At 41.7% G+C, this 20,463-nt stretch overlaps 1 protein-coding gene across 1 annotated transcript in view; it reads right to left on the bottom strand.

The window, feature by feature from the left end:
* Nucleotides 1–20,463, bottom strand: part of LOC137360147 (rod cGMP-specific 3',5'-cyclic phosphodiesterase subunit beta-like) — a 75,542-nt gene that overhangs the window by 17,832 nt on the left and 37,247 nt on the right. Inside the window, exons 9-15 of the mRNA XM_068025729.1 lie at nucleotides 17,787–17,936; nucleotides 17,523–17,666; nucleotides 11,452–11,517; nucleotides 8,696–8,842; nucleotides 6,799–6,906; nucleotides 5,695–5,804; nucleotides 2,515–2,602 (exon numbers count right to left, since the gene is read on the bottom strand). Of these exons, the coding sequence (XP_067881830.1) occupies nucleotides 2,515–2,602; nucleotides 5,695–5,804; nucleotides 6,799–6,906; nucleotides 8,696–8,842; nucleotides 11,452–11,517; nucleotides 17,523–17,666; nucleotides 17,787–17,936 (813 nt within the window). The remainder of the gene's footprint in view (nucleotides 1–2,514; nucleotides 2,603–5,694; nucleotides 5,805–6,798; nucleotides 6,907–8,695; nucleotides 8,843–11,451; nucleotides 11,518–17,522; nucleotides 17,667–17,786; nucleotides 17,937–20,463) is intronic.

Genomic DNA, 20,463 nt, shown 5'->3' with positions numbered 1-20,463 from the left:
CAGTTCTGAAGAAGACGAATACCCAAAATAGTCATCTGTCTTTTGCATCCAGAATCTGACAAATCTGTAGTGTACATGGAGCCTTTTCTGTTTGTATTTCACATTTCCAGCATTTGTGCATTTACTCATCTTTAGTTACATATTCATATGTTACATTTATTATATCTTCAGATCCCTCAGTGTTTCACATTTATTTCCCATTTTGCAGTTAACATAAGAACGTAGGAAATAGGAGCAGGAGTAGGTCATTCAGCCCGTTGAGCCTGCTCCATCATTCAATTCAATCAGGCTGATCATCCACCTCAACGTCACTTTCCTGCGCTATCCCCATATATAGAACATCCCGTGATATCACTAATATACAGATATCTATCACTTTCTGTCTTGAATATGCTTAAACATTAAGCTTCCAAAGCCCTCTGGGGTTGAGAATTCCAAAGATTCACCACCCTCTGAGCGAAGAAATTCATCCTTATCTCAGTCTTAAATGGTCTGCCCTTTATTCTGAGACTATGTCCCCTGATTCTAGACTCACCAGCCAGGGGAAACATCCTATCCACATCTACCCTTTCACGCCCTGTAAGAAATTTGTAAGCTTCAATGAGATACCTTTCATTCTTTGAGACTCTAGAGAATACAGAGTTTCCTCAATCTCTCCCCATAGGACAATCCCGCCATCCCAGGGATTAGTCTGATGAACCTCATTGCACTCCCTCTATGGCAAGTATATCCTTCTTTAGATGAGGAGAACAAAACTGTACACAATACTCCAGGTGTAGTCTCACCAAAGCTTTATACAATTGCAGCAAGACATCTTTACTCCTGTACTGAAATCCCTTTGCAATGAAGGCCAACATACCATTTGCCTTCCTAATTGCTTGCTGCACCTGCATGCTAGCTTTTAGTGACTCGTGAACAAGGACACTCAGGTCCCTTTGGACATCAACACTTCCCAACCTCTCTCCATTTAAGAAATACTCTGTCTTTCTGTTTTTTCTACCAAAGGGGATAATTTCACACTTATTCACATTATATTTCATCTTCCATGTTCTTGCCCATTCACTTAGCCTGTCCAAGTCCTCTTGAAGCTTCCTTGCATCATCCTCACAACTTACTTTCCCTCCTAGTTTTGTGTCATCAGAAAATTTGGAAATATTACATTTGGTTCCCATAGCCAAATCATTTATATAGATTGTGAGCAGCTGTGGCCCCAGCACTAATCCTTGTGGTACCCCATTAGTAACAGCCTGCCAGCCTGAGAATGACCTGTTTATTCCTTCTCTCTGTTTTCTGTCTGTTAACCAATTCTCAATCCATACCAGTATATCATCCCCCAATTCCACGTGCTCTAATTTTGTTTACTAACCTCCTGTGCGGGACCTTATCAAAAGCCTTCTGAAAATCCAAATACACCACATCCACTGGTTCTCCTTTATCTATGTTACAGGTAACACCCTCAAAAAACTCCAACAGCTTTGTCAAACATGGGTCGGAATTTTATGCCACCCCGATGAGCAGGATGGTGGTGGGTGGGTGGCATAAAATGGAGCGGGAGGCACGGGGAGACATTCCTGACCCGCTCCCGCCTCCACTTTATGCAGGGCGGCAGCGGCGAAAAATGGCCCACCTGCCCCAGGCCAATCAAGGCCCTTATGTGGTCACTTAATGGCCACTTAAGGGCCATCACCCGCCTCCATGTGGATTTTACACGTGGCAAGCGGGCGTCCTGGAGCTGGGAGAAGCTGCCTAAGAAAAGCAGGCGGCTTCTGAGCGTCCTGGGGTGGCCCTCATGATCAGGCACCCTGTGCCTGATGGAGGGCCGCCCCCACTACTCCAACCACCCCCAAGACACAACACGCCCCCCTTCACCCCAATCAACCACCCTTGCCTCGTCAAGGCCTGACCAATTACCGCCAGCGAGGCAATCAAACCTTACCTTCCCTCCCAGCTCCCAGGCATCTTGTCTTCATGCTGGCCGCAGTCCCAGCAGTGGCCACCACTCCCAGTGGCGCTGCTGGGACTACGAGCTGCCGGCCTGCTGATTGGCCAACAGCTCTATTAGGCAGGACTTCCTACCTCAAGCGGGTGTAGGTCCCCGCCTCACACCAATTGAAGCCCGGTGACCTGCAAAATACAGGTCAGATCCTCAGGCGAGGCGGAAGCTGGTTTGCCACCAGCTTTTCATTTGGTGGCCGACTCCCGTCCACCTACTGTAAAGTTCCGGCCATGATTTCCCTTTCATAAATCCATGTTGACTCTGCCCAATCATATCATTATTTTCTTTAATGGGGTGAAACTCGTCTTGTAATCAATGGGAAATAAAATTGGAGCTGTGGATGGGCCATCATCCATTTGAGCTACTAGCTAAGATGCATTTCACATACAACCTCTCTTCGCTATGTTCTGCCTCATTTCACCCTAAGGTTTATTTCTGGCTCAAGTCTTTAGCTCTGTTTATCAGTCCACTGTATCGCTGGCATTAGTAAGGGAAGCCCACGTAAGTTAGAATCTCACCTCATCGGCAAGTAAAGTCTTGCTGAACTCCAAGTGATGGCGTTCCATAATTGAAGAGCCATGTAGTTTTGCCAGTGGGTGCTGGGACCTGATAACAGATAAATTGACAATGAAAAATGGTAGGTTGCTTGTTACCTCAGTCAAGAGTAAAAATGGATTAACATAGGATGTTTACTAAAGCCTGGCTCGGGTTTAAAATTGAAAGCCGACCCGGGCCCGACCCGACCACAGCCAACCCGAACCCGACCCGAGCCCTTTAATTTTTTTTCGCACCCGACCCGACCCGACACGAATCTCCTTCATCCGTTTCGGCAGCAGGCTATTCCTGCAGCTGGAGTTGTAGGGAACCATGGGTAAGCTTGATCCCGTGACTTCCTGGAAGCTGTGTCCCAGCCCGATCCGACCCGAGCCCGAATGCTGGACTCGGAATTTCGCCCCGACCCGACCCCGACACATGTAGTCGGGTCTAGTCGGGTTCAGGTCGGGTAACCAGGCTTTATTGGTTACTGCACAGAAGGAGGCCATTCAGTCTGTCGTGTCCGTGCTGGCTCTCTGTAAGAGCTACTCAGCTAATCCTGCTCCCCTGGCCTTTCTCCGTAGCCATGCAAATGTTTTCTCTTCAGGTGCCTGTCCAGTACTCTTTTGAAAGCTCCTATTTTATTTGGCTCTACCTATAGTGAACATAAATGAAAGAAAATGCTAATTTTTACTTGTTAAGGCCTTGCTAAGGGTATTATTTATGAACTCATGCAGCATTCCACAACTACTCAATTAAATTAAAAAGGTCAACATTCCACTCCAGGTCAGGTCACAACTTAGTCAGCCTACCGAATGGAAAAGTTTTAAAAGCAACATCACAATAGTGACCAGAAGTGAAATAGTTCAGAGGAGTTTCGAGGATGAATTGTCCCCATTTTGACAGCTCAGCGGAAGAGTGGCACCTCCACCCATCCATGTGACTTTACCATTGGTTTCCTCCCAGGGCCCTCATTGACCATGCAGGATGGGTTAGGGGGTAGTGCAGTTATTCTTCATTGGGTTCTCGCTGCTTGGAGGGAAGAGATTGACTGCTGCTGCAGCCTTTAAAAGGCTGAAGCTAATTAAGGGGATAGAACGATCATCACTCTTTGAGCTGCAGTTTCAAGAGTGTATGAAAGAGCTACGGCCTTGAGAGTGGTCAGCAACAGGAAGGATTCCCAGATGCATCAGGGCAAAAAGGGATCTACTTGGCTACTAGGGGCAGGAAGCCCCATTAGAGACTGTATGGAGAGAGATATCCAAACAACTGTTACACAGTAGAAGAAGAGGCTCAATATGTCAAGACATTGTTTCCAATCCACATACTGTGCCACTGATGGATGCTTCATTCTCATATTCATCTCTCATACGTTCTCTGCTATCACCTAACTGGCAGGGAAATTAACTTATGCAAAGGATAACCTCTGCAGGTACTCAAGCACCATCTGTACTCACAACCACTCTGTCTACTCACATAGCCCTGTCACAAGGGCTTCTACTACAACACGCCTTTAAAAGGGACAATGCACCTACTCCTCTCATCACTATGTGATGCGTGTAATCATACTGGGAGAAGACAAGTCACCAGGCCACTGGCATTCCTGTAACATGATCTTCTCTCCCCAAAGAGGAAAAAATGGCACTCAACCACCAGCACAGAACTGTACCTGGAGTGGAATCCTCATGCTGAAAATCGCTCAGTAAATATTAGGCAGGTGGACAGGATAGTCTTGTGGGGGATGGTGAGGTTGAAGATGAGGTGGCAGCAGAAGGCTGGTAATGGCATGGCAAGACTCCATCATAAATAACAGCAGCTTCTCCTGCTTTCTCAACATAGTATAATGTCCTTACATTCAGAGACTATTTCTTTAAGGCCAATGCAAGTGTATACACAGTTAAACAAGGTCATCTGTATTTTACATCATGGATGGGACTTGGGCGGAGAGTGGCCACTCTAAAGGAATTTTGATTAATTCCAGAGACACAGCTGTTGCCACTTCCAGATTTACAGTTCCTGCCACTTCATCACCAACTCTATCATGGCATTTTACCTGGGCAAGTATCAGCCCAGAGACACCCACTTCAAAGCAACCTCTTGCATTAAGATAATAGTGACATGCCAAATCCATGCACTTGATTAGCTTTTCCGTTAGATGCTATGGCACACTTTAGGCAAATATATGTGTTCTGGTTGATGAGTCATAGATCATAAATATAAATGGATGTTCATTTTTTTCCAGATGAAAATATGGCCCAGTAATTCAGAGGATAACAGTACATTGACTAAACATGGTCCTTTGTATTTCTGCTCCCCTCTTAACATTATTGCAACCCGTTACGTATATGAATATCTGTGTTTATATTTATATATTTATATAGATCGATTATTTGACTTGGTAAACATGCTATAGTTTTTCTTCTGTGTTTAACATTTATACGTTAATGAACTAAAATTGTATTTTCAAATACATAAATCAAATTTAAAGAAATAAGGGATAAGTAAAAAGGCATTAGATCCAATCAGCTTACTGCTGTATTGATACAAATCCTCAGTTCCATTCCACTTCTTTAATTAACACCATCTTTAAGTGAACTTTCTATTAACATCATTCGTACAAGGTTAGATCATTGGAAAACACATGAATAACCTGTAGATTTATCATTATGCCAACAAATATGCTAGAATATTGGTATAACATTTGAAATTATGCCCATCAGGAGAAAAATATATTGCTGCTGATATTTTTAAACTAAAATGCATTTGTACAGAAAGGTGAACAAATGCCTACATTGCCTGTTAGATTTGCATCTCTAATGGGATAAAGTGTGTATTCTGCTCAGTATTATACATTCTCCTGTCGTGCACTTGTTTAATCCTGTCTAGTTCTGCAATGACCCCATTCTTTAAAATATTTAACATATTCTTATACACATTGATAACAGATGAGAAAATTAAATAAAGCCACAGTTAAGTAGATTAAACAAGTTGTCGATGAACAGAAAATGAAGTATAAATTTTGGTTTTAAACAAAAATGCTAATATTAATCAGATATTTTCATATCAAATTCTTCCTTTGAAGGAGATGTATTGCTCACGTGTTTCCTAACTTACCAATGACAGTTAACTTAAAGAAGAATGGCTTCTGTTTATTAAGAACTTACTTCATTTGATACAAGTTGTTGGTCCCTCTGTGATCGATATCATGACAGAGCCCTGCAGTTAACATGGCCAATGCTTCCAGGTCTGTGTAGTAGCGTTTCAATTTACCTGTCTGTAAATGCAAAGGAAGCTGTGAGATTCTGTACAATTGATCAGTACATCACAGGTCACAGGTGTGTTAATGCATCTTATAGCAGCTCTCTGATTGGAGCATTGCAATTTACTGGCCACCATATATTTTTAAATATTAATCAAAACTGATGAGCCTGCAAAACAGTGACCGTGTTCCATCGCTGTTACGAATGGCAGGATGGATTTCATTAATGCCGCATGGTTACACATCTGACCCGTTGGAATTCTCGGGCTCGGGCTATTTACATTAGCTTGGTGCAAGTTTTGGTGCAGTTGAGTTGCCTGCAATGTTGGCCGATACATCAACAACTTCGATTTATAGAGTGCTTTCAATATAGAAAAAGTATCTCAAAGGTGCTTCACAGAGGTGTAATTTAAATTATGAGTGCCAAGGAAGCATAGTGGCTATGTCACTGAATAAATGGAAGGTCATCACCCTAAAATAATAACTCTGTTTATCTCTCCACAAATGCTGCCTGCCCAGCTGAGAATTTCCAGCACATCCTGTTTATATTTTTAATAATCCAGAGGACTGGATGAATAAGCCAGAGAATGCAAGTTCAAATCCTACCAGGGAAATCTAAGAATTTGAATTCAATTTTATAAAAATCTAGGCATTAAAAGGCTGGTATCAGTAAAAGCCACCATGCAGCTACTGGATTGTTGTAAAATTGCAACCATTTTCGATAATAATGCAATGGTGAGCCTGTTTGCCTCTTGTCACTTTAGAACATCTGTCTTCATCTACTGAATATATTTTTACACCCAGATTGACTCAGAAATGTTTTTTTTAAAGTATATATTTATTGAAACAAAACAATAAGGGGAAGAGGAAGAAAGGAGAGATAGAATTCCAAATGGGGACCTCTGTTTAATTTTAGATGTCAATGTACCTCTTAAAAGACAAGAGGGGAAGAGGGTCTGTAGCATTAATGCAGATTTAGCAACTAAAACGTCTGAGAAAATAGTCTTACCATCAAAAGAGTGAACATAGTCTGTCCAACATTGAATCCATGACGCCAATTGTGGTAGGTTATTCGCCGATATCCTTTACTTAATGAGTATATAAACCTGACTAGCACCTGTCAAGTACCAACCGGACATTTTATTATTGCAGGAGAATCAGGGAGGCTTTTCTCTGACATTCAGTAAAGTGCATTATCTTTGACAGTTAAAGAAAAATAAGGTTAGAGGGTAACAGTGCAATGGAGCTCATGCTTGAAATCCCTTCCCCCTCCCACCCTCTCCCCTCTCCCCCCACCAATAATCACATGGCACCCAGAGACCAGGCACATCTTCACAGCTAGGAAAGAACATCTGAATAAAATGTCAATTTCTGTCACTTCTGTGCACCTCTAAATCATAGAATCATAAAACCATGTAGCACAAAAAAAGAGAATCTCTGTCCAACGTGCCCATGCTGACTCTTTGAAAGAACTATCCAATTGGTCCCACACCCCTGCTCTTACCCCATGGTTCTGCAATTGTCCCCCCTCAAGTATTTATTCAATTCCCTTTTGAAAGTTACTACTAAATCTGCTTCCACCACCCTTTTACACAGTACATTCCAGATCACAACAACTCTCTGAATAAAAAGAATTCTCCTGAACTCCCTTCTGGTTCTTTCAACAACGTCTTTAAATCTGTGAACTCTAGTTACCCGCTCTCCTGCCAGTTGAAACAACTTCTCCCTACTTACTATATCAAATCCCTTCATAATTTTGAACACCTCCATGAAATCTCCCCTTAACCTTAGAGTCATAGAGTCATAGAGTCAGACAGCACAGAAATAGGCCTTTCGGCCCATCGTGTCTGTGCCGGCCTTCAAGCACCTAACTATCCTAGAGGTCCTGCCCAGCAGAGCTGGTTTTGAGTAATCAGCGCCCCACCGGATTTGGAGGATCTTGCGGAGGCACCTCTGGTGGCACTTTGAGATGCCTGCTGTAGGTTGTCAGAGTCTCTGAAGCATATCGGAATGCAGGGATCACGGTTGCCTGGTACACCATGATCTTAATCTCGGGTTTGAGATTCTGATCCTCAAATACTCTCCAAGAAAATTGCAGTGCACAACGCTGCTGTACATGGCCTTTTTTGACCTCACAAAAGTCTTTGACTCTGTCAACCATGAAGGCTTATGGAGCATCCTGCTCAAATTTGTCTGCCCTCAGCAATTTGTCACCATCCTCCATCTATTCCACGATGACGCGCAAGCCGTGAACCTTCTCTGTTCTAAGGACAACGAACCCAGGTTCCCTGGTCTCTCCATATAAATGAAGTCCCTCCAGCCGGATATCATCCTCGTAAGTCTCTGCAGACTCTTCAAGTCCTTGACATCCTTCCCAGATTTGAGTAAATCACTATTTATTTCAGCAAGTTTCTGTTTACATTCTAAGGGCTTTATTAATCCTGTTCTCCCCTTATAGTCTCAAACCTAGACCTAGCATTTTCAATAAATAAATGATTAGGTGTCAGAACTGTGGCTATTATCCCCTCCCTAACATGCTGCTCTCATTGAAACAATCTAACTCAGCATATAACAGCAATCAAACTTGAAACTTCCTGGTCTGTATGGCTAAAATAGGCACAATCTTAACCACCTGAGGCATACTACATTTAAAGTTATATAAAATTCACTTTAAAAATGACCCAATAAAAGCCAATTTAAGAGCAGCTTTAGGGTTTGAGATACTTTCTTTATGGGATAAAGGTAAAGAGGAAGCCATTGGGATTGGATTAGTTTATTCAATAATCTCACTGAAATTCATCTCTAGAATCTGGTAACTTGGGAGACCTTCCAGTCACCAGGTAGATTACATCCAGTTTTTCCTGGTATTTCCTGCTAAGGCTTCTCATATCGTGGAGTTAACTTACCTCACGTGGAATATGGAATTTGTTCACAACTTTTAACTCATAATACATCTGAATGGCACATCTCACAAGATCCATCTCAGTGTGTTCTAAATCACTAAAGCTGAATTCATAAATGTCAAAGTCCTCAGCCTGTGGGAGTTGCTCGTCCTGGAAAATAAGACAATGTTGAATTGTTTAGTCTTGACAGAATCAGTGTTTATGCAAAAGGAAAATGTGATTGCACCCCCATGCTCACTCACATTCTTATAAAGAAAAAATGGATTTTCAAAGGAAGTTTGCAGTGTTGCTTCTAATTGTATACTTCAAGCAGTGTAATTCTCATCACAACTGCCTAATTGTCATTAGTAGAAAAATCTATAAACTCATCAATACATAAAACATTCATGAAATACCCACATAGTCATTAAATATCAATTCCACTTTTTGCACTGACATTGAATAGCAAAGATATTGATTGAGAGATCTATATAATAATGAAATCTACTTTGTCACTAAATCTAATTAATTCATCATCAATAAATATCAAATTCATTCTTAAAGGATGCTTCATATCATTAGTTATAACAATGCTGATGAAACCTTCATTATTAATAAAGAACTTATTTGTGGAACATGACAGGGACTAGAATGCAAAAGAACACATCGGGCTGAATTTTATGGGCTTCCTGAGATGGGCTAGGAGGCAGGGGGCCCATAGAATTGCGACAGGAGGCAGGGCGGGGGTGGTGATTGAGGGCCCATCACCTTCTCATCGTACCACAATTTTGTTGGAGGTGGGATTGTGATGGAATATAGGTATAATAGGCTTAATTAGGTAGCATTTGGAAATAATTAGTGTATTATGCCTTTTACAGTTTGGGATTGAATGGATGATCAGTATTTAGAACTTACTGACATTCCCCTTTAAGAAGGTAGAGTTAAATATTTCAAAGTCCCTGTTAGAATAGAATTTCTGTTGCCAGGGAATTGGAAGATAAATACACACATTGAAATATCCCATGTGACATCAGTAAGAGGTAGCTGTAAACTTAATTAGTTTATGGGGTTGTTGATGAAGACAAATCGGCTCCAGAGGTTGCCTTAAGGTACAATAAAAAAGGCAATTATAGAAAATGGACTGACAGGAACAAGAGGTCAAGTAAACACAATTATAAACATTTTGACCAGATAAAAGCTCACAACTTCAAATTCCAGTAAAACATTAAGTGGAAATGGTAATTAAAGATATGGGTTTTAAAAACACACAGGAAGGTCACATAAATGTGGAAGTCAGATGATATGTTAGAAATAGTATAAAAATGAGAGGTTTTGAAAGCAAAGTTAGGGGTGTTATATCCTCAAACAACACTTCTCATCCCATGCCTTATTCGGGGGATTTAAGATACAAGTTTACTTTAAATTTTGATGGACATTCGAAGATAATTTTGCTGTAACATTAGCAAGGTTAAACTTTTGGATTCTATGTTAGAAATAAGACTATGTGTTACATCTCTCAGCAATATTTGCTATTCCTATCCACTAAAGAAGTTTATTGCATGTAAAATTCTTTAATAAATATATAAACATTAATAAATCGTCTAATGTAGTATTCTGTACACAACTACAAGAACCCCCTCTCTGTGTCTGTTTAAGTGGAGAGATACGCATTGAAGAGAGTTTCCCAGACTCTAATAATATTTGGGATATTTATGACTTAGCCATAATATTAAAATAGGCTATCCGAAAGATGGTAATATTCTCTGTTGGTTTTCTTTCTTTAAGGGAAAGCTAGTACAATTCTTTGGACTGAAATAAGTGTCTGAGAATTTGTCTGGTTTGAACTTGATTAAAGAAGATTCATAGGGATATACTCCTGATTTGGTTTAGTCCCTATAAGGGGTTAAAGTCATAATTCACTTCAGGATAGGCCAAAGACAACCTTCCCACCCAGAGGCCATTTAAGGGCCTATTCACCATGCAGCCACTCTACTGGCCTGGGAAGGGGGGGGGCCCTCCTCCGTGGCAATCTGTGGCCCAAGGAGGACCCCCGGCAGCAAACAAACCACTTCCCTGGACCCCCCTCCCTCTGTAGTCAATATTCACCCTCCCCCTCCCTCGCTGGGACCTGCTGGCCTGGCCCCAGCGACACCACCTCACTTATCTGAGGTCCAGGTCTCCAGCGCTGGGTCTGGGTCCAAGGTGTCTGCAGTACCAGCAGTGGTCACCGCTGTTGATATTGCTGAGCTGCCGACCTGTGATTGGCCAGCAGCTCTTGGAGGTGGGATCCCCATCTTTAAAGGGACGGGGATCCTGGCACTGGGCTGTAAATTGTCCTGGTGCTGTACAATCACAAGAGGGCGCCGCCCCCCCCACCCATTCCCACCCCACCCCAGCCTTTTTGGCCTGGTGCTGGGAGCTCGGCAGTTGCACAAGAATCAGTCGATCCTGTTTTGTCCTCCACGCCACTGCCGTCAGCCTCAACACAGGAGAGCTGCTAGGTGGTGGGTCGGTGTTTAACTATAAGGAGTGAAAGTCAGAGGATGAAGTGTCTCTGAGCCACATACCAACTGGTTCAGAATTGCTGAAGAACTGGCAATGGGCTTGTACATGCGTGTGCACACTTGCAGGCTTGCATATGTATGTACTGTGCTCATCAAGCTGGGGTTTTCAATACTGATAAGTGGTTTGTTTAATGCTTATTTGTGTTTTAAATGCCTTTTTGTCATCTCAGTCCAATTTTGGAATACGATGAATAGCAGCAATCTGGCATGTCTTACCAATATTTCCTGTAATTCATCCTCTTCACATTCATTGGGTTCTTTTCCAAGAGCCTCCCTTGTTGGCTGGTAATAAAGAAAGAGATTTATTAATAACTCAATTAAGTAAACTCCGATAAACACTGAAAAAATATTAAACTTCCTATTATGGCAATGATTTTATTTTGCCATCTCCTTGTCCAAATGCAATACTGTGCTGAATATGGTTCAACGTGTTTGAGTTGAGAGATTGGACATTGTTTGAATTGGAGATGGTAAAAGTTTCTTAGTCTCCAGTCTAGTTAGTGCAATCCAATTATGTGATGCAAATTGAATTTACGCAACATTATTTATCAGCTTGAGAGGTGCCAGCGCTATATTAATTTCACTAAGATCCTACTCCAGTGGATGACTCTAAACTTGTGCACACACAAGGAAGAAAGTAAAACCACGAGATAATGTCAGTTTATATCCCTCTGTTTCCTTCTCCCTCATGTATATAGCAAGCTTCCCCTTAAATGCATTAATGCTATCTGCTTCAATCACTTCATGTGGCAGTGAGTGCCACACTCTCACCACTCTATGTGTAAAGACGTTCCTCCTAAATTCCTTACTTCATCTGTTAGTAGCTATTTATGCCCCCCCTTGTTCTGGATTCATACACGAGTGGAAACAATTTCTTCATATCCACTCTATCAAACCTCTTCAGTATCTAAAAGGCGACTACCAGATCTCCTCTTAGCATTCTCTTTTCCAAAGTAATGAGGGCCCTGCCTCTTCCAACACCTGCTCAATCTTTCCTGATAGATGAATCCTGTCAATGCTGGTAACATCCTTAGACATCTTTTCTGCACTTTTTCAAGTGTTTCAATATCATTTTATTCATACAAATACTAGAGACGACACACAGTACTCCAAGTGTGATCGAAGGAAGGTTCTATAAAATGTAACATTACCTCTCTGCATTTGTATTCTAAACCACTCGAGATGAATCCCAGCACTTTGCATTATTTATGGCTTTATGAATCTTCATTGTTAATTTCAATGATATATCTGTATTCTCAGATCGCTTTGCTCTGTTACCCTATTTGGTTTTTTACTTCCAAGGAATGTGCTCTCCTTATTCCTCCTACCAACATGAACCACCTCACACTTAACTATACTGAATTTCATTTATCATTTATCTGTCCACTTTGCAAACCTGTCTGTATTTTAGTGCCGTCCTCCACATTATTAGCTAAATCCCCCACTATAAGGATAAAGTGACTGAGCACTTGAACAAATGTGAGCTGATGTCAGAACAAGCCAGAATGCCTTTAGAGGTCTGTAAAAGATAAGTCATGTCTGTATTTCTATTTTGAGGACATCACTACTAAGATAGACAAGGGAGCTTTATTGAATGCCTTCTGAAAGTCCATATAGTGAACATTCATAAAAGTTCCACACAAAACATTATTGGCAAAGATTAGAGTGCACAAAATTGGAGGGAGCCTTTTGACTTAGGTTGGAAATTAGTTGGGAGGACAGAGACTGCTATAGTGGGAATAAGGGCTAGGCACTCAGAGTGGCAGGATGTGACTTATGGTATTCCCCAGAGATCTGTTCTGGGCCTCAGCTTTTCACCATATTTATTCATGATTTTGTGCAGGAATCGAGAATAGTATATCCAAGTTTGCAGACTATACAAAATGACAACAGGCAGTTACAAAGGGATAAAGCCAAATTAAATGAGTCAGTGAAACTTTGGCTGATGGAGTTTAACATGACTAAGTGTAAGGTCATCCCCTTTGAAACTAAGAACAATAAATCTGAGTATTTTCTAACTGATGAGAAATTAAGGACAAGAGAAGAGCAAAGAAATTTCTGAGTTCAATACATAAATCATTCGAAGCTAGTGCAAAGCTACAAAAAACAAAAAGGCTAATGGAATGTTGCCCTTTATCTCAAGGGAGCTGGATTACAAAAGGGCGAAAATTATGCTTCAGCTGCATACGACCTTGGTCAGACCACATCTTGAGTACTGGACTCAGTTCTGTGTGCCACACTCCAGGAATCACATATTGGCCTTGGAAGGGGTGCAGCATAGGTTCACCAACATAATATTGGAATTCAGAGGATTAAATTGTGGACAGGTTGCATAAAGTAGGCTTGTATTCCTTTGCGTTTAGAAGGCTGAAGGGTGCTCTAAATGAGATGTTCAAAATTATAAAAGGATATAGAAATGCAGAGAAACTATTTCCTCTGATGGGGACATGATAACAAGGCGACATGATCTCAAAATTAGAACTAGGCAGTTTAAGAGGGATATCAGAAAGCACTTGTTGATGCAGAGAGTAGTAGAAATCTGGAACTTACTCTGTGATGAAAGGTCATTGACCTGAAACATTAACTCTGTTTTTCTCTCCACAGATGCTGCCAGACCCGCTGAGTATTTCCAGCACTTTGTTTTTATTTCAGATTTCCAACATCCGCAGTATTTTGCTTTTATTTAACTGATCCCTGATTGGTTCCTAAAGAATGGTCTGATTTACATCTGGGATTTATTATTGCATGACTTCTTCAAAGTGTTTTAATGAGATATTCAGATTAATTGATGACAGACATGGAATTACAAGGGAACAATTCAGACAAGATGAATCACACAAATGATTTACCAACGTCAGTAGAATTAGAAGCCGGAATCAGTCCCTCAGACTAACTGCCAGATGTTCTTTTGCTTCTTTATCTTATCCAATATATTTATTAAGGCAGTACAGCTGTGCAGTGGGTGCATTGTGTATGGCAGAGGGAGTGTAATGTAGAGTGAATAGTTAATAGAGCAAATAGCACTGTAGGACTTGATGGTGTGGATATCGTTAGCATTAACCTAGTACCAGTTTATTTATTTATTTAGAGATACAGCACTGAAACAGGCCCTTCGGCCCACCAAAGCTGTGCCGACCAACAACCACCCATTTATACTAATCCTACATTAACCCCATATTCCCTACCACATCCCCACCATTCTCCTACCACCTACCTACACTAGGGGCAATTTACAATGGCCAATTTACCTATCAACCTGCAAGTCTTTGGCTGTGGGAGGAAACGGGAGCACCCGACGGAAACCCACGTGGTCACAGGGAGAACTTGCAAACTCCGCACAGGCAGTAGCCAGAACTGAACCCGAGTCGCTGGAGCTGTGAGGCTGCGGTGCTAACCACTGCACCACTGTGCCGCCCTATGTAGCAGTTAATTACTGACAAATATATACTGCACAATACATTTATTTAATGGATATGTATACATGCTATGGGTGTATAGGTAATATGTTTAGATGTGTTATGAAGTAGAATGATAAAAAATGCAAGTTTAAAGACCCAAATTGCCTTCCTATCATTGTTGATAATTTTAATACTGTGAGAGAGACAGTAAAAACTGCCCAGGAGTAATTAGAACTAAAATGGCTCAGATCAGGCAAAAAAGCACTTGTAAAGCAATTCGAAGTTGACCATTGCAACTAGAGATGAGGATGCAGCTTTAAAATAACTCCTATGATTAATGCGCTATCCGTAAGGACAGATTGTCAGGCTCTATTGCCAGTCCAAACCTTTTGCTGGATGCAAGCACAGGTTAAATATAGAAATCCAGGTTAAACCTGAGACTCTAGCCACAGTTCTGTTCTTCACACTTGAATTTAGCAAGGTGCTGCTGACCATATATTTTATAGGACAGGAACAGTTTGCCCTTTTGCTGTAAATGGTTGGTAACTAATTACAATGGTTGCATTCTGTATAATCTATTACTGCTGTATATGGTTATTGTTACACATTTTGATTATCTAAAGAGTTATATCATTCATTCAGTGCCTTTGCGCCACATGTTGTGAAAACTAAGTTTAAATGGACATCATCTTCCTGAAAAAGCATTTGCCAAACCATTTTCACAAGAACACAAGAAATAGGAGCAGATGTAGACCATATGGCCAATCAAGCCTGCTCCGCCATTGAATACAATCATGGCTGATCTTGGGCTTCAATTCCACTTTCTTTCCTGCTCCCCATATCCCTTGATTCCCTGCGAGACTAGAAATCTATATATCCCAGCCATAAACGTATTCAATGATGCAGCATTCACAACCCTCTGGGGTAGCGAATTCCATAAGATTCAGAACCCTTTGAGTGAAGTAATTTCCCCTCATCTCAGTCCTGAATAATTGTCCCCTTATCCTGAGACTGTGTCCCTGTGTTCTAGATTCCCTGACCAGCGGGAACAATCTCTCAGCTTCTCTCCGATCAAGCCCTTTCAGAATATTGTATATCTCAATTAGATCACCTCTCATTCTTCTGAACTCCAGAGAGTATAGGCCCAATTTACTCAACCTCTCATCATAGGACAATCCCCTCATCCCAGGGACCAATATAGTAAATCTTTGCTGCACTGCCTCCAGTGCAAGTATATCCTTTCTTAAATATGGAGACCAAAACTGTACACAGTATTCCAGGTGCGGTCTCACCAAAGCCCTGTACAATTTTAGTAAGACTTCTTTATTTCTGTACTCCAATCCCTTGCAATAAAGGCCAACATGCCATTTGCCTTCCGAATAGCCTGCTGCACCTGCATGTTAACTTTGTGCGTTCCTTGTACGAGTATCCCCAAGTCTCTCTGAACATCAACACTTAACCAGTTTCACACCTTTTAAAAAAATTCTGCTTTTCTATTTTTGACCAAAGTGAACAACTTCACACTTCCCTACATTATACTCCATTGGCCATCTGTTGCCCACTCACTTATCCTGTCTATATCTCTTTACAGCCTCTCTACATCTTCCCCTCAGCTTACCTTTCCACCGAGCTTTGTATCGTCAGCAAACTTAGCTACTTTACTCTTTGTCTGTTCATTCAAGTCATTACTATAGAGTGTAAATAGCTGAGGCCCCAGCACTGATCCTTGCAGCACCCCACTTTTCACTGCCTGCCAACTTGAAAATGCCCCTTTTATGCCCACTCTCTTCTTCCTGTCTGTTAACCAATCCTCTATCCACGCTAATATATTACCCCCAACACCATGTACCCTTATCTTGCCTATTAATCTTTTATGTGGCACCTTATCGAATATCTTTTGAAAATCCAGGTATACTACATCTACTGGTTCCCCTTTATCTGCCCTACTAGTTACATCCTCCAAAATCTCTAATTAATTTGTCAAACAGGATCTCCCTTTAGTAAAACCATGCTGACTTGTTCTAATCATTCTATGCTTTTCCAAGGGGAATGTTAAGACTTCTTTAATAATAGTTTCCAGCATCTCCCCAATGACTGATGTGAGGCTAACTGGCCTGTAGTTCCCTGTTTTCTCTTTACCTCCTTTCTTGAAAAGCAGTTAACATTTGCCAACTTCCAATCTGACAGGACCATTCCTGAATCTAAGGAATTCTGGAAAATCATAGCCAGCGCATCCACTATCTCTGCAGCTATCTCTTTTACAACCCTAGGATGTAGGCCATTTAGTCCCAGGGACTTGTCAGATTTTAGTCCCTAAATTTTCTCCAATACCTTTTCTCAGCTGATATCAATATCGTTAATTTCCTCACTCTTTTTAGCCCCTAGATTACTGCCTACTTCTGATATGGAACTTGTGTCTTCTACTGTGAAGACAGACACAAAATATTTGTTCAATGCCTCTGCCATTTCATCATTCCCCATGATGATTTCTCCTGCCCTGCCTCTAAGAAACTAACATCTACTTTAGCTACTCTCTTCCTTTTTATAATCTTTTTTTATATTGCTGGCTAGTTTACTCTCATTCTATTTTTTCCTTTTTTATCAACATTTTGGCGGCCCTTTGCTGTTTACAAAAACACTCCCAATCCTCAGGCTTGCTACTATTTTTTGCAACATTGTAAGCCTCTTCTTTTAGTCTAATACTCTCCTTAACTTCCTGAGTGAGCATTTGCATGCAATGATCTGATCTGAATTGCAATACTACCAGGCAGCAAGGTGCCATGATGGATGTGATGATTATTCTGACAGCCTGTACCCTGCCACCCGAAAAAAATACTTTGCACATTTTTTTAATATAAAGACATTTCCATATCTCAGGCAAAAACATACCAGTATGTCCTGAATTTCATCCTTGTTGCATTTTACATGATATAGCACCATTCCCTGTGCAATATCTTTCCGGTTTTCCAGCTTATTCATTTTATCGTATGTATCTGTATTGAGAACAGACCAGCCTAGGAACTGGGTCAAGGACTGGAGGAGAAACAAGAGGCAAAGGAGAATGAATGAGATGCTGGTCTGTAAGCTCTGGGTGGACAAGGTTTAAATCGGTTTAGCTGAATAAGATTAAAAGTCACATTGTGCGAGTCTTACTTCCATAAGAACTTCGTCCATTTCGTCAAAAGGTTTTCCATCTTTCCTGTTGTAAAATGTAGCAATTCCAACAATCTCTTCCTTCTTGTTTACTATTGGCATTGAAAGGACATTTTTGATAGTCCATCCAAAATTATCCAAGGGCTCAGTCTGAATGCAAGAAAAAAAATGCAGTTTTAAAGGCAACAGAATCGGTTTGAAATGTGTCATTCATGCAGTACATAAAAACATAAGTGGTCACAATTTTTCTCTCCTGTGCGCATGGAGACGACTCACAGCTGCCGTTCCACTCCCAATAATGCACCAAGGACAATGATCTATACCTGCAAATACAGGTAAGTAGAGGTCAGGTGCGACACACTTCAGGTGCACTATGTCAGATCACTGTTCAAGTGCACAGGGGAGGCGGTGGCTTTATGGTAATGTAACTGGAATAGTAATCCAGAGGCCCAGGCTAGTGCTCTGGAGCCAAGGGATCAAATCCCACCACGGCAGATGGTGAAATTTGAATTCAGTTAATAAATTTGGAATGAAAAAAGCTAGTCTAATGGTGACTATGAAGCCATTGTTGATTGTTGTAAAAACCCATCTGGTTCACTAATGTCCTTTAGGGAAGGAAATCTGCTGTCCTTACCTGGTCTGGCCTACATGTGACTCCAGACCCACAGCAATGTGGTTGACTCTTAAAGGCCCTCTGAAATGGCCTACCAAGCCATTCAGTTCAAGGCCAATTAGGGAGGGGCAATAAATGCTGGCCTAGCCAGCGATGCCCACGTTCCACAAACGAATAAAAAAAAAAATCGCAGACAATAATTAAAAGAAATATAAAAAGGCTATTCACTCCACAGGCTCATTTCTGTTCCATAGATCAGGCTCACCTGTCTACCTTTTTACCATAAGTCGCTAACACTTTTCCCTGCAAATTCTACCTGGTTGAAAGGTAAACCATGTATAATAGCTGTCTCAATGGCAGATTATTCCGTGATTCTGTTACTGTTTGTAGTAAAAATGTTCTTCGCTTCCCTCTTGCTCCTTAATTCCTTATGGGCTAATTAGTGTGATACACTCTATGCCACTCTGATGTGGCCATGTTAACCATTTGGTGAGAAACATTGCTATAATAAAAAGACACCTGAAGAGAGATTGTATTTTATTTTATTTTTTAACCATGTACCTGTTTTTTCATGTGGGCAGAGTTGCACATTACTCTGCCATTAACACTGTCTCTGGACTAATGCTTTGTCTTTCACCACAAGCATTGACACGCTCTTTGTCTTTGTCCCATGACAGATTTATTATTTCATCTATCCTGCCCTCTGCCCTATCACACACCTTCCCTTTTGTTCTCTTCCCCACCAAACACACCCCCTCCTTCACTTGCTTAAAACCTAATTCTTTTCTAACCTTTGCCAGTTCTGATGAAAGGTCACAGACCTGAAACGTTAACTCTGCTTCTCTCTCCACAGATGCTGCCTGACCTGCTGAGTATTTCCAACACTTGCTGTTTTTATTTGCGAGGCAACCCACTGGGTATAAATAGGATGGTAATCATAGAATCATAGAACTTTACGGCACAGAAGGAGGCCATCACGTCCGTGCCGGCCAACAAGTAGCCATCCAGTCTAATCCCACTTTCCAGCTCTTGGTCCGTAGCCTTGTAGGTTACAGCACTCCATGTGTATTTCTAAGCACGTTTTAAATGTTATGTAGGTTTTTGTCTCTACCACCCTTTCAGGCAGTGAGTTCCAGATACTCACCACCCTCAGGGAGAAAAAATTTCCTTTCAAATTCCCTCTAAATCCCCTACCTCCTACTGCAAACCTATGCCCCCTGAACCAAGGGAATTTTTTTTTATTCATTCGTGGGATGTGGGTGTCGCTGGCTAGGCCAGCATTTATTGCCCATCCCTAACTGCTCTTGAGAAGGTGGTGGTGAGCTGCCTTCTTGAACCACTGCAGTCCATGTGGGGTAGGTACACCCACATTGCTGTTCGGAAGGGTGTTCCAGGATTTTGATCCAATGGCAATATAGTTCCAAGTCAGGATGGTGTGTGACTTGGAGGGGAACTTGCAGATGGTGGTGTTCCCATGTATTTGCTACCCTTGTCCTTCTAGTTGGTAGAGGTCGCGGGTTTGAAGGGTGCTGTCTAAGGAGCCTTGGTGCTTTAATGCAGTGCATCTTGTAGATGGTACACACTGCTGCCACTGTGCGTCGGTGGTGGAGGGAGTAAATGTTTGTGGATGGGGTTCCAATCAAGCGGGCTGCTTTGTCCTGGATGGTGTCAAGCTTCCTGAGTGTTGTTTGAGCTGCACCCATCCAGGCAAGTGGAGAGTATTCCATCACACCCCTGACTTGTGCCCTGTAGATGGTGTACAGGTTTTGGGGAGTCAGGAAGTGAGTTACTTGCCGCAGGATTCCTAGCCTCTGACCTGCTCTTGTAGCCATGATATTTATGTGGCTGCTCCAGTTCAGTTTCTGGTCAATGGTATCCCCTAGGATGTTGATAGTGGGAGATTCAGCGATGGTAATGCCATTGAATGTCAAGGGGAGATGGTTAGATTCTCTCTTGTGGGAGATGGTCATTGCATGGCACTTGTGTGGCAAGAATGTTACTTGCCACTTATCAGCCCAAGCCCGGATATTGTCCAGGTCTTACTGCATTTCTACACAGGGGGAG

The sequence above is a fragment of the Heterodontus francisci genome, chromosome 1 (genome assembly GCF_036365525.1).
Source record: "Heterodontus francisci isolate sHetFra1 chromosome 1, sHetFra1.hap1, whole genome shotgun sequence".
In the NCBI taxonomy this organism is placed as follows: domain Eukaryota; kingdom Metazoa; phylum Chordata; class Chondrichthyes; order Heterodontiformes; family Heterodontidae; genus Heterodontus; species Heterodontus francisci.
This window is presented reverse-complemented; position numbering and strand designations above follow the sequence as displayed.